Raw genomic sequence first — 13,309 nt, 5'->3', positions numbered from 1 at the left:
GCAAACTATTTTTTTGACTGGTATGAAACATTTATTGCATTATGAATATTTGTTTTTTTTTATTAAAAAAAACATAAGTGGGTTGGTTTCCATTTGTTTTGCATTTTTGTGTATTCACAACAAGAAATCATATGCCTTACTTAAAAATGTTACCTTACCGTTTCTGTTGTTGTGGAATCTGAAATGTGGAGAGATCATTTTAGGTTTTGTTTAACTCAGGTCTAATTTATTTAACGCACTTACAATACGATAAACATTAAAAGAGTTGTCTGTCACAGACATCACTAGATTGTTTAAAAATGCCATTACATATGATGTTAAAAAGTAAACAATCACCTACTAAGGCCTTTATAATATGTACTCTATGTTTACTTAGATCCTTAAAAACTAAGGCTGAAGAGTGGTAGGCTGAAATAAAGTGGTATATTTTGCTCCTTTGGACAGAAAGTCTAATGCTGTGCATGTAGACATCTACTACATGGTTGATTCTTTGTAGTAAAGGGAGAAATAAAAGATGTTGGAACTGACATACAGTCTATTTCTTTTCTTTCCTCTACAAATACCATTACTGTGTAGTTATTGGACTTAGTTTAGTAACACTTTTGTTGTAAGATTTGATTAATAATGCTGCATTTGAACACAATGTTGCAAGATGTGCTGTCATCTGCAGCACATCTAGAACAGAGCTCAGATCTTACTTATATCCACACCTTTCAAGCATACTTCATAGTATTTCCATTTTTTTGAATTCCATATTCAAAGAGTTTGTCAATGAGGATGTAATATTATGATCACTAAGCCACAACTGGCAGAAATAAATACTGCGGGCTACTGTCTCAGTGTAGATGTATCTCACACACATCCAAGGTTAAAATATCAATGCAATCAGGAGAGAAACATATCCAACTAGAGTAACATAAATTACCAGCCATGTCACCACCAAGGACAGGATGACTTTTCATGTAATGTTCATGCTTCAGCACATAAATGTATTCTGATGATCAGTGAGTGAATTTATAATAATCACTGCTATATTCTGTTTCCTGTATTTTAAAGCTACTTCACTATTTTAAAGATAGAGTTTATGTATCCTATGAGAGTATATGAGCCCCAACATCAGTGATCACATGTTCAACTACAAATAATAACTACATTTTTTTCCTCCAAACCATAACTTTAATTATTTTGTCAGAATATTTAATGTTATAGAAGTTCTTATGGTTTTTTCAGGTGCTTTGACAATTTTCCATTTGATTCATTCACTATTAATTGTATGCACTCAAATGTCTAGAAGCAGGCCAAATGTGTCATGCACATGCATAATCATGCAAGAAATGCAATTAAAATAGGTCAGTTCACTCACTTTATTTTACAAATGCAACAGTGATTTAACTGGTTTGCCAACAGCTCCCTCTGCATTGAACCCTATATATCAGCTTTCAAAAACAATCAAAGAGCAACTGTAAGCTGGCCACCAGAGGAGCAGCTATTAGGTTTATTTATAGGAATGAACTGCTGCAAACTCTGTGAGTCACTGATATCCATCAGAGACAAACAGGTGAGGATGCACATCATTTAGATCCACAGATCTGTTTAGATTTGCCAATGAGAATTTGATTATACTACTATTTATAATTTACACTGTAATGTAAACAGGAAATAAAAATCTATACTGCTCATTTTTTTGTATAATTGTTAAATCTACTTGTGTGTGTGTCTACAGCATAGCCATTGAAAGTAAATGTGATGAGCACAACATGCAGTCGGATTTTTGAAAATATGAGATGCTGTTATTGTTATTGGGGTTAACAATGCACAGAAATGAATTGTCCTGCCACACTAGCACATTATTAGTTTACTTTATCTCTTGCTTTCTCTTTCACCCACTGTATTCATCTTATCGCGTTACATACATTTCATTTTAAATGTCAATAAGATTAAACTAAAACCACCATGCTGACTCAAATCCCTCTTTTTTGTGATCAAATGTTTATTTTATTTTAAGGAAAAATATAAACATACAAAACGTGAAAGAGAAGGAGAAAAAACAAACAAAAAACATGCACATATTACAAAAATAGATATATTCCATACATGCATATACATAAGCATATATACACATACAGATAAATAAACCAACTAAAATAAAATAATAATAATAATGATGATGATAATACAAATAATATATATACATAAATACATATACCCTTTTTTAAACATTAAGACTATCACTATAAATGCCGCTCTAATGTGTGACATTTCTGCATCTGCTGTGAGTCTGTTGCTATGGAGATAACAATAAACGTGAGAAAATCTGGGACATGATCCATAAAATTTTTATCGAACTTTAGTCACTAGTGCCTCAAAATCCACATATCCTAATATGTCTCATATTCCCTGCAGGATGGAGCGCACAGATTTTCAATAGATGCTGATGGGAATGAACAGAGTCTCAGCAGGAGCAGGTGGGAGAGGGAGGACAGAACTGCATGGACCTTTGTATTAAATGTCACATGCAATGAAACCAGCCCACTAATGTGCCAAAAAAATACATTTGAAGTCTGTCTCCGATAACTAATTTTTGAATCCTAAGTTTTATTGCATTTTTGGGTTTCTTACTACTGCTTCTACATGGGCAACACCATCATGTCTCTCAGCAGCTTTTTTTAGTGTCCTCCAGATCAGCAGTGTCATCCCTACAGCTCACCCAGAGAATTCAGTCAGCAGTGCAATGGAAAGAACTGCACTGCTAGCAAAACACATAAAGCAGGAGTAGTCCATGTATGCTTTTTTTTTTTTTTTTAACCAGGGTACATTCATGGGACACAATATCTCTCCCCAGTGAATCCACTGTCATATCCTGTGTCAGCTAACTTCTGCTCAACAGCAGCTGATGATTAAGATTTTAAAAAGTTTTCACAGGAGCCACAAGGTAGTTCAGAGCACAGGGCTGTTACATATTATTAATATTATTTAAACAAACAAAAAGATTTCCTGTCTGAGTCAACCTCTTCAAAACCAATATGCTAAATAAATGTCAGATATTGGTTTTAAACTCACCCTTCAGCCAAAGTGTGTTCTCGCTTACACAGACTTTAAAACTTAACATAGAGTATTTCTGGAGGTGTCAGGCTGAGAACATAAACTGGAGAAGGGTTTAGATCTTACCTCATACTTAGGCTACTGAAGCAAAGAAAGTACATTTCAAAATTTTACATAAAATATACACAACTAAATGTCATATTGCTGAGTTTACAGACATTGATCATTCTTGTACTTTTTGTACATATAATATAGAAACAATAGCTTACCTATTTTTTGATTGAAAAATATTCCCCAAATTTTGGACAGATCTAGGATGTCACTTTTTTGAAGCCGCTAAATCTGCCTAGTCTTTTTATTTTATTTTAAAGGCATTATTAGTTACTGTGATAATCCAGATGATGGCGCTCTTGAATAGGTTATCTGATTAATTTCATTTTTTAAAAACAAAGTTTCTCAATCACTACCTAATATCTCACATTTTCTCTACTTTCATCGCTCTGTTTATTAAACAACAACACAAGTATCGCCCATTGAAACATCATACAAACCTCTGACTGATATTGATTATATGTGTGCTATTGATGATTACGGAGCCCGTAAAGGGACATGGTAAAAAAAAAAAAAAAAAAAAAAAAAAAAGAAAGACTTTGGTTTCTCGTGCTCACCAGAAATGTTTCTGGAAATGTTTCTGGTGAGCACGAGATACTTTCTGGTGAGCACGAGATAATTTTGGTGCAGCAGATGTAATGAAGTCCACGCAGCACGCTGGATGCAAACTAATATTAAGTCTATTCATTATAATGTCGATGGACATAAATTGAGTTCTTTTGCCTTAATAATGATAAAATAATACACAAAAAATGGTCGGATTTGGGAACCCATGCATAATGTACGCAGCCCGTAAAGGGACATGGGGAAAAGAATAATAATTAAATGTTTCTGGTGCGCACAAGTTACCATTTTTTGTGTATTATTTTATCATTATTAAGGCAAAAGAACTCAATTTATGTCCATCGACATTATAATGTGACGAGAAATAACATGGGAAAGTATCTTGTGCTCACCAGAAAGTTTCTTGTGCGCACCAGAAACTTTTAATTATTTTTATTTTCCCCATGTCCCTTTAGCATGTGCTGCTAAAGTTTACGTAAATTATTGTATATTATTCTTGTATTATTAAAAGAAAAAAGAATCCTTTTCCCACATCCGCATTACTCAAACCCGCCCTATTCCGCCCTATGTCTTCGCTGGTTAAATTGGTTAGGTGTAGGCATGAAGAGTGAGATGATTGGTCTAGGCCAAGAATAGCAAACTCAGAGCCAATTAGAAACGGAGCAGGGGCGGGTCTTTTCGGAATGCGGATGAGAGAAAAAAAAAACTGACCAACCAGCGGCGGCGCTACTTCAACGGATACACTGACAGGTGTTATGTCTAAGTCTGTTCCCCCTTCGAATAATGTTTCCCTCCTGTTAAAATTGGGTTTCTCGTAGGACCACATCCACGGTTGGAGTTAGGTTATGGTTATGGTCAGCTGGTTGGGGTTAAGGTATGCTTGGGTTAAGGTTAAGCACCTCAGTGGACGACTGGTTGGGAGTTATGGAGAAGGGGGAAGGTGAACACATATCGACGAGGGAACAGAATTCGACATAACACCGGAAATGGCGTAGACGAGCGGGAGATTGAAAGTTACGACTATAGGTCAAAACAATGTTGTTATTTGTTACCTTAGCCCTCTAATGAAAATCATGGCATATATTTTCCTATACTGCTGTTAGCTAGATCCAGTCAACAACTCCAGTTAAGTAGTTGACGCGTACAGTAAGTTAACTCGTTAATGCTCGCTAACATTTTAGGATGGCGGACAGAAATCTGGTGCAGGAGTTGAAACTTTGGGCGACAGAGGAGTTCAATCTTCCCCCAGAAAGCCTGCCAAATGACAGCTATTTCAAAACGTCGGTATCACTTTTCCTTTTTGCTTTCGTACTATCACAACTGATTTTGCGGTGTTAACGAGTGCTTTATCATTTGCTTTTTCAGACTTTGTTTGACAAGAAAGTCAATATGGAAATATTTGTTACAACACGTTTTTCAACAGAGGTTAGTAGGACTTTACTAGCTTTACTTTGCTGGGCTGCAACTTATATAGATTTGTATGTTAACAAGAAAAGTACATGTTACCCTACCCTATAGTTTAATCAGTCCTTATTGTTGCATGTGTGGTCTCATAACTAAGCTACAGTATCTCTGCACACTCTTGGAATAAAATTAGAAAACAGCTTATTGACTGTGTCTCTGTCCTTACAGGAATGTGAGGATCATGCGTGGCAATCTTCAGTGGTATCCTTTCTGGCTCTGATTGAGGATCATAAAGCCGCTGGTGTCTGTGCAATGGCTGTGGAAACTAAATGTGAATTTTGGTCCTTTAGTTGTTATGTTAATTTCAAGCAGGAGAGGGTCACTATCTTTGCTGTAGACTCAGTGTTGTTTGTATATTTAATGTCCATGTCAACATACAGTCTCAGTCGCTGGCTTTTTTGGAAGTTCTTGATGTAATTTGCTCAAACTATACTGAATTTTCTCATCCACTATGAACCCTTTGTTCAATAATTACCTTGACACCATTAACTTAAAGGTACAAAGTGCTTCAGGACAAAGAGGTAGGCTACAGCTTGTTTTCCTCTGTTGTTTTTATTCTATAAATACCTATTTATTGTTTGTCTGTTTCAGTGAGCAACCCAGTGCTATAGTGTTATGTGTTTGTGCATCCTCAGTTGAAGAAGACTGAGGGCCAGAGTGAAGCTGCCAAGCAGAGTGAGCTTCAGAGGAAGATCGAGCAGCTCAGAGCCGATATCAGTCACCTGGACTCTCAGATCAGCGAAACAGAGGAACAGTTGTCCACTCAAGGTCAGTACATCAAATGCAGTAAGGGCAGGACATTGTTTGACTGTATTTGGAGTATTCAATTCTGATAGAGTTATCAGCTAAAACAATGGATTAATTATTGGATTGAAGGTAAATTAATTGACACCTACTTTGATAATTGAATAATCATGTCAGTAATTTTTATGCATAAAGTTGGCTGGTTCCACCTTAGTCTTTTTACCCTTTTTTTGCCAATATTTGAAGTGGTGTTTCCTTCTTTTTACTAACAGAGCAGTCTATTGGCTGCACCTGGACTAAGGTGGAGGACAGTCAGCATAGAAAACTGCTCCTACAGGCCTTCAGGCAGCGCTGTGTGTTCGATCGCAAAGTGCTTTCTGATGACACCCAGGAGATCAGTGGGCACTGCCAGGCACTGGAGCAGATGGTCAGGTGAGGCAGAAAATATAAAGCTGACGTGAAGTGAGATCATTTACATACTACTGATGTGGCAGTTTACAGTTGAAAAACAAGTGACGTCTTGTGTGTTGCAGGAAAGCAGAGATGGAAGTGCTGTTTGAGAATCAGTCTTCAAACAGCTGTGATGGTGACAACCTCAACTCCAAAGCCGCAGCAGAGGCACAGGTCCTGGTAAGAGCTGCCAAAACTCATCTGTATTTTACCTTGTAGAGTTTAGAGTGTGATTTCTCTATCAGACATGGTGTTAGTGTATTACTACAATCCACCATCACATGTCACAACCGGAAAAAAACAAAAGAATGAATAAGGCAACTGACAAAAATGTTTGGAGGGGAACATTGATTCATAAAAATAACACGCTGAATGCCATCTTACGTTAGAAGCAGCAATGAAAAACTGTAATATTTTATAGCACTATAGCTGATGTAGACAGCTACTGATTTGATTTTTCTATTGCACACAAATGTGAGTTGTGCAGTTCTTGCATCAAACAGCACATCAAACAGCTGCTGACAGATCATCCTATTTTTTCATCAGCGTGAAGTGAGAGACCTGTGTAACGACAGGGTCCAGTTCTATCAGTCTTTACAAGAGAGTGAACTGAAAACAGGAGAGACTACAGCCACACGGTAAGGACAGAGGATACCTTTTTTATTATAGATCTACAATTCACAGTGTGTTTTTCTGGAATATTGTCAACATATTTTTTCCCATAATACCCCCTCCTCAGTATGACTCGTGAACAGAGGACTGCAGTGTTTCATTACTGGTTGAGTGCTGTGGAGGTTGGTTCATTTTTGTCACATTTCACTAAACATTTTGTACTTATGAACCGTCTTTTTTCACTTTGACTCAACATGTTGTTTCTTTTCATATCATCAGAACCTGTTGGACGGTTATCCTCCAAACCATGTCCTCTCAGCACTGCAATATTTAGCTTCCAGAGAACAGAAGGAGCTGGAGGAGAAGCTCTCCTCTCTGGATGTGACACGAGACGTGACAGCTCTACAGTAAAAAAACACTTATACTGTTATAATGTTTTCTTTAGGATTATTAAAACACAAAAGTTTGTGGTGTTGCAGTATCTTATTTGCGGTTCTCATTGCAGGTTCCGCTATGAAAGCAATCATCTACAGGACATCTCAGGGGAAGAGGACACTGAGTTGCCACCTGTTAAGACTCTCTTACAGGTGTTACTTACATATGTACACCCATGGACTCACATAGATACAAATGCACATGTGCACTTTATAATACCTCAGAGTTTGGAATAGATTTGAAAAAAACAACTATATTTCTGACACAATGTCTCAAATTAAAAATATATGTGTGTGTATGTGGTTCCAGGCTGCATGGCAGGAGGTGGAGCAGAGTTTAGTTGATTTAGCTCAGACTCGCTCCAGAGTCCAGCAGCTCCGAAACCAGCTGCAGGCCCGCAGGAAGGGGGCCGAGCATGAGGTGTCTGGTTTTGCAGATGAGCTCCAGAGTGACACCATAGCACTGTAAGTCTCCAAACTGCAGAGATCATTGTTTAGGTTCACACAAGTCACAGAGTTCCGGGTAGATCATGAAATATAGATAAAATAAATCCTCTGAAATCTGTCTGAATTAATACAGCAGTAATGGAACAGTGAATAAAATCAATTGCTAGAAAAACTTGAGACACATTAACATATTTAGTCCAGTAATAACATTTTGGTCATGTCCATTTCTATTATAAATGTGGAAAGTCAAGCCTAATAATTCCTCTTAGAGGAGGCACCTTTTCTTTTTAAATCAATATTAAAATTCTGATTCCTTTTGTGTATTCAATGTGTATTCTTGGCCTTTCCTCCACCTTAAGTTAACTATAATCATATGCTGAAATGGTCAAATTAGAGACTGATTTGATCAGGGGGAAAATGTAAAACTTTTTTTCCAAGTCTGTTTTTTTCTTATTTTGTGGATTTTCTGTATTGCTGGCAGGTCAGTTCTTGAGCTGGAGCTTCAGTGTGTGATGCAGGCTGCAGCAAGGGATTATATACAAGACCAGTGTATCCTGCTTGACCAGCATGCCAGGAGCCGACAGGAGGCACTCAGAAACCTCCACAACCAGTGGCAGAGTATTCTGGACTTCAGACAACTAGTGGTGAGAGTGAATGGACAATAAATAAAGCATTTCTATTTACTGTAAATATATCAGAGTAATTACATTTAGCAAATGTGGTTTAGAGGATTTGGTTACATTGCCTGTTATTGGGCTAACTTGATTTGCCTAACCCATGTCAACTTCAGCATCAGAGCTGCCAGTGTTTCTGCAACATACATCATTGCACATGTTGTGTTGTTGTGTCTCTCCAGGTTCTCAGACAGGATCAGATCAGAGGCCTGATTAAGGGGAACTCCTCAACCAAGACAGATCTGATCCGTCTGCATAAAGAGGTGTGAATGTTCCCAGTCTATAACACTGATGTAGACAGGTCATTTATATGGCCTGCTTCATGCTTTGCTGAAAGAACTTGTTTTTGTCTTTTTAAGATTAAAAAAAACTTACCACAAAGAAGATAATTTATGAACAACGAATCCCTCTGTGTGGATGTGTGTTTTCAGTTACAGGAATTTCTTCAGGGCGAGCTGGTGCCACAGTTTCAAGATGTCACCACTGCCGCAAACAGTCTGAGGAACTCTATTTCAAAGGAGGCCAGACAGTTGGGAACAGTTTCACTTCATGCTCTGGACCGCAGGAGTGTTGAAGGGTGAGAACATGTTGAACACTTGAAGTAAACTCCAGGTAGGTTAGAACATAAACATTGCAGTAAAAAGAAATTGTAAGTGTACATAAAACAATTCCTATCCACGTACAAATTGCACTGACGGCAGAATTTGTATTTTTTATCTAAAAAAAGTTATGCCACACACAGCCTGCTTTATTCCCCCTCTTAGTTGTGTTGAATGTTGTTGCAGTTCATGATGAATAATGAATTCACAGAGGGAGGGAGAAAAACTGTAATATGTAAGGATCCTACTTCATCCGTGGAACACCTGCTGAGGCTGCAGTGGACCAAAGCTTTTGACTTATTAAGGGTGCAGCACAAGAATCATCATTTAATCATACTCTGCTGTTTCAGAGTGCAAAGGGTCCCTGCATCGTGGTTGTCGATCCATCGCTTGCAGTCATCAGCCTTCAGCAGCTTGTGTCAGAGTATAACGTTCCCACTGTACAGGGTGAGTGTTGGCACATAATACATCAATCAATTCTCCTTTTTCTTCTTACCCAGCGCAGCACTGTGGGGACATGTCAAATCAATTTATTTCTTTTCAGTTTGATTTAATAAATTAGGATTTCATGCAGTTACTATCAACTGTAATTCTCTTAGTGTTAAACTTTTCTCACACATTAAATATGTGTCAGAAAAATGTGGTATATCTTTAATGCAAAAATTGTATTTAAATATCAGCTGTAGTAAAAGCAGTGACAGTATCCATATTTATCCTGTTACATGCCTCAACACAGAACCCAGTCTTGTATGGTCCATGCTCTTTAAATGAAGCATTTAGTTATGGCAACATATCGCTCAGCCAAGCAGCTTGTCCATCTGTTAGTTTCATCAAATAGCAAATAAACCATCAACAAACCACTTGTCGTCTTAGTTTGCTCGTTTTTATGTTGTTTTGTTTTACATTTTTGGAATCAGCCTTTCATTAAAGAACTTGCAGCTTGTTAATTTTAATCTTCTGTATTCAATGTCGCCATCATGTCTCAGAGTTTGGCATGGCAAATAATGCCTTAACTATGCATTTATGTCTTCTTCTTTTCTCTGTTCTCTTTTAAACTCCTCAGGCTCCAGAGGAGTTGTGTTCACAGGTGCGCTCTCAACAACTCGAGTTGCGTTTTCTTCGTCAGTTACTTCAGCTTCAGTCCACTACTCTGCAGAAAACACAGAAAGAAGCAGAGTTGCTGCATGCATCTGATCAAAAAGGTAATCAAAGGAAAGCTTCAAGATTGATGAAATTGTGTTTGTACATACTGTACATGATGAATAATGTGTATTACTGAGCAAAAAGAAGAATGTTCAAGATTTTAATCCGTTTTTGTCCTGATTGTGTTTCTTAGCCCTCCTTTCCAGAGTCATTGAGGAGGATCAGAAGCTCCTGAAGTCTCTGGTACCAAGAGTCCGAACCTTCACCCAACGCTGTACACAGGGCCTTTCTTATGCGGACCAAGCCAAAACTGCCATCTCTTATTGGTGAGACATTTTCTGAAGCAGATGAGTCATTGAAAACTGGAGGACTGATTGCACCATATTAATTTTTTAGTATCTAGTTTCCTTTCAACGCTTTTATAAAAGACAATCCTTTTCTTTGTTTAGATCTGTGTATTTTCAGATTTCAACCATCATTCCTATCAGTTATGGTCACATTTTACTCACCAATTTCAATGCTGGGATCAGGAGATGCAGAGTTTCAGGGCAAGCAGCACAAGCATTCATATAGGTTTTAAACTAATGTTTAACCACGTTATCTTAACCGTTATCTGCAGGTGAAAGTGTCAGTTGACCCAGAACAACTTTCTGGGTCAAGTATATCTTCCAGTATACTTGTAATTGTGTGCACACAGTTGGACAGTGTTATGTGCTTTTTATACTTCATTGTTCATGATCATTCATGTTTAGTTATTCGTAGAGGTTATGAGGAAATATTACACAGTAAAAAAAGTTATATTAATTGTACAGGATAGAGGAAAGAAGCCCAGAGTGCAAAGTTCTCAGCTTCAATGTTGCTTTCCATATAAGTAATATAGACAGATGGGTTAAAGCAGAAGTTTGTTTAAACCTGTCTGATTGTCTGACTGGCATTCATTATGGGGTAACGGTGTCGCTATTAGGGATGGGTCATGATTTTTTTAATTTTCAGAAAGTTATTAAATGAAAAAATTGAACTTTATACAATTATCATCTTGGCTTAAAAACATATTTTCCTTGTTTTTGTAGCAAATTACTACCAGGTGCCAGTGTTACAATGTATTTGGTGATCCATTAGATGGGGAAAAAATACTCAGATCCTTTGCGTAAATGAAAGTATTTGTACTACATTGTGAACATACTTAATTACATGTTAAGAGTTACAGTTACTCCTGCATTTTAAATCCTATGTAGGTAAAACAACAAAGTATTACTTGCTAAATTAAAAGTACCCAAGTAAAAGTACTAATTTAGTACTTGTTGTTTAGGAATTCAAATACAGGATTCTTACTAGTAATGGAGTATTTTTACATTGTGGTAATGATACCTTTACAATCATCAAAGGATCTGATTACTTCTAGCACTTTAGGTTCTGGTGGGTCACCAAATATGGTCCAACACCGTCGCACGTTCAAGTCTGCTCTCTTCCGCGTGAGGGCGGTAGAGCCCGTCTCACGTGGTTTTGGTTTGGTGCTGCTGTTGCACAAACCAAACATGCAGAGACTACTTCAGCCGACAGAAAGTGCCATTTTTCTCGCGGCAGTACTTGCTGTAAACAGACTGCACTTCCGTCTTCATCCCGACCGTGTGCACCTCTTAAATAAAAACATGGAACATGTCTGAACAGTCGCTCAGATTAGCCTTTATGAAGGCGGCCGTGTTAAAAATGAATGATCATGTCAGCAATGCCGTCGCTCATGTATGTTCAGAAGTCAGACATGTTCAAAATCACCACGGTTTAGTGGAGGTCAGCGCGAATTGTCCTCTGATATACGAAACAGTTTGTTGTTACAAGCAGCAGCTTTCATCACATGTCGCTGTATGAGAAACACATTTCCCCTTATTCATTTGTGCCGCTGGAACAGGGTCCATGGTGCCATGAGTTGTACCATGTCAGGCTGATTATAACCTGTCCTGTAGAAGAGAAATTATCAATTTATTTCATGGAGAAGTTTAATTATAACCTATGTTTTATAGGGTTTTTGAGTTTAACTGTTTAATTGATTCTGATGTCTTAAGACAAGCGGGTGGGAGTCACTATGTCTCCAAATAAATATATTGTACAATGTTAGGGTTAGGTGATCCACTTTCAGTGTAATCTTATTTTGTTTACAGTTTACTTAATTGAACATCAATTTAATTATTGTATACGATTTTATATTCATTTGAGATAGAGATAATATTGATATTTAAAAGACGTTTAATATTGTGATATTTATATCAAATATTTCACCTAGCTTTATGACGAGTACGTTTTATTATAAATACAGGTTACATGAATACAAGACCCAGGTTATTTTCCACCAGATCCACGTTATCTGTAGTAAACTGTGGCTTAAACCTTTGCAGCTTTGATTTCATATAAATATTTTTTCTAAACATGAATGTCTTGGTCTATTATGTACTTATATACCTTCAGTGAGCAGTTCAAGGTCTACATCGTAGCTTAACTGTTTCTGTTTTGTGTGTTCGTGCTTGTAGGTGGGACAAACCAGCGCAGCATGTCCTGCCTGAGGTCAGCAAAGGAGGACTGACTTTTCAAGAGTGGCTACAACGATGGAAACTAGCTGCCAAAGCCTCCTAGGGGACACGTTAATGTTAACATTAGCAGATCATTTCCTGGCTGTAGCTGTAAGGAAATGCACAGGCATGTTGTAAAGAGGTCATGCCTATGATCACATCAAGACTCTTTTCTTTTTAATGTTTTACTATGTGAAAGTCTGTAACTAATAAATACATTTAAATGCATATTATCTGTTGTTGTCTTCCTTTTGAAATGCACTCATGCAAATCACAATGTAAAGTTGTCCCAAACCGCTCCTGGTGGCTCTGCATTAAAGAACAAGCTGCATGTCCCCTCAAATGCTTCCTGTTAGAGGTGTATATGTCCAGCGTTGGCCCGGTATTGATCCGTCTCACTGTCATCGTTGATCTTGTGGCCAGCCTCGGGTGCAGTGTGAAGTGTTTTTGCATGGAGTAACATT

General features: G+C 37.6%; 1 protein-coding gene across 1 annotated transcript; it reads left to right on the top strand.

Annotated features, from left to right (window-relative positions):
• The first annotated feature begins 4,668 nt into the window (after positions 1-4,668).
• Positions 4,669-13,070, top strand: haus5 (HAUS augmin-like complex, subunit 5). Its single transcript, XM_053322135.1, has 19 exons — positions 4,669-4,997; positions 5,083-5,142; positions 5,350-5,382; positions 5,678-5,702; positions 5,817-5,949; positions 6,198-6,357; positions 6,459-6,555; positions 6,922-7,013; positions 7,115-7,169; positions 7,267-7,394; positions 7,493-7,574; positions 7,732-7,886; positions 8,350-8,512; positions 8,725-8,805; positions 8,974-9,119; positions 9,492-9,588; positions 10,205-10,343; positions 10,478-10,610; positions 12,807-13,070. Exons 1-19 carry the CDS (start codon positions 4,900-4,902, stop codon positions 12,907-12,909), a joined length of 1,980 nt encoding a protein of 659 aa, XP_053178110.1. The 5' UTR covers positions 4,669-4,899; the 3' UTR covers positions 12,910-13,070.
• Positions 13,071-13,309: the final 239 nt, after the last annotated feature.

This window comes from Scomber japonicus, chromosome 7 (assembly GCF_027409825.1).
Source record: "Scomber japonicus isolate fScoJap1 chromosome 7, fScoJap1.pri, whole genome shotgun sequence".
Lineage (NCBI taxonomy): Eukaryota > Metazoa > Chordata > Actinopteri > Scombriformes > Scombridae > Scomber > Scomber japonicus.
This window is presented reverse-complemented; position numbering and strand designations above follow the sequence as displayed.

Bases quoted from the DNA above. Each gene is read 5' to 3' on its own strand.
- haus5 (XM_053322135.1), top strand. From the start codon at position 4,900: ATGGCGGACAGAAATCTGGTGCAGGAGTTGAAACTTTGGGCGACAGAG. The intron at 5,383-5,677 runs GTATCCTTTCTG...ATTAACTTAAAG, and splicing joins ATGCGTGGCAATCTTCAGTG to GTACAAAGTGCTTCAGGACA. The intron at 7,887-8,349 runs GTAAGTCTCCAA...TATTGCTGGCAG, and splicing joins CAGAGTGACACCATAGCACT to GTCAGTTCTTGAGCTGGAGC.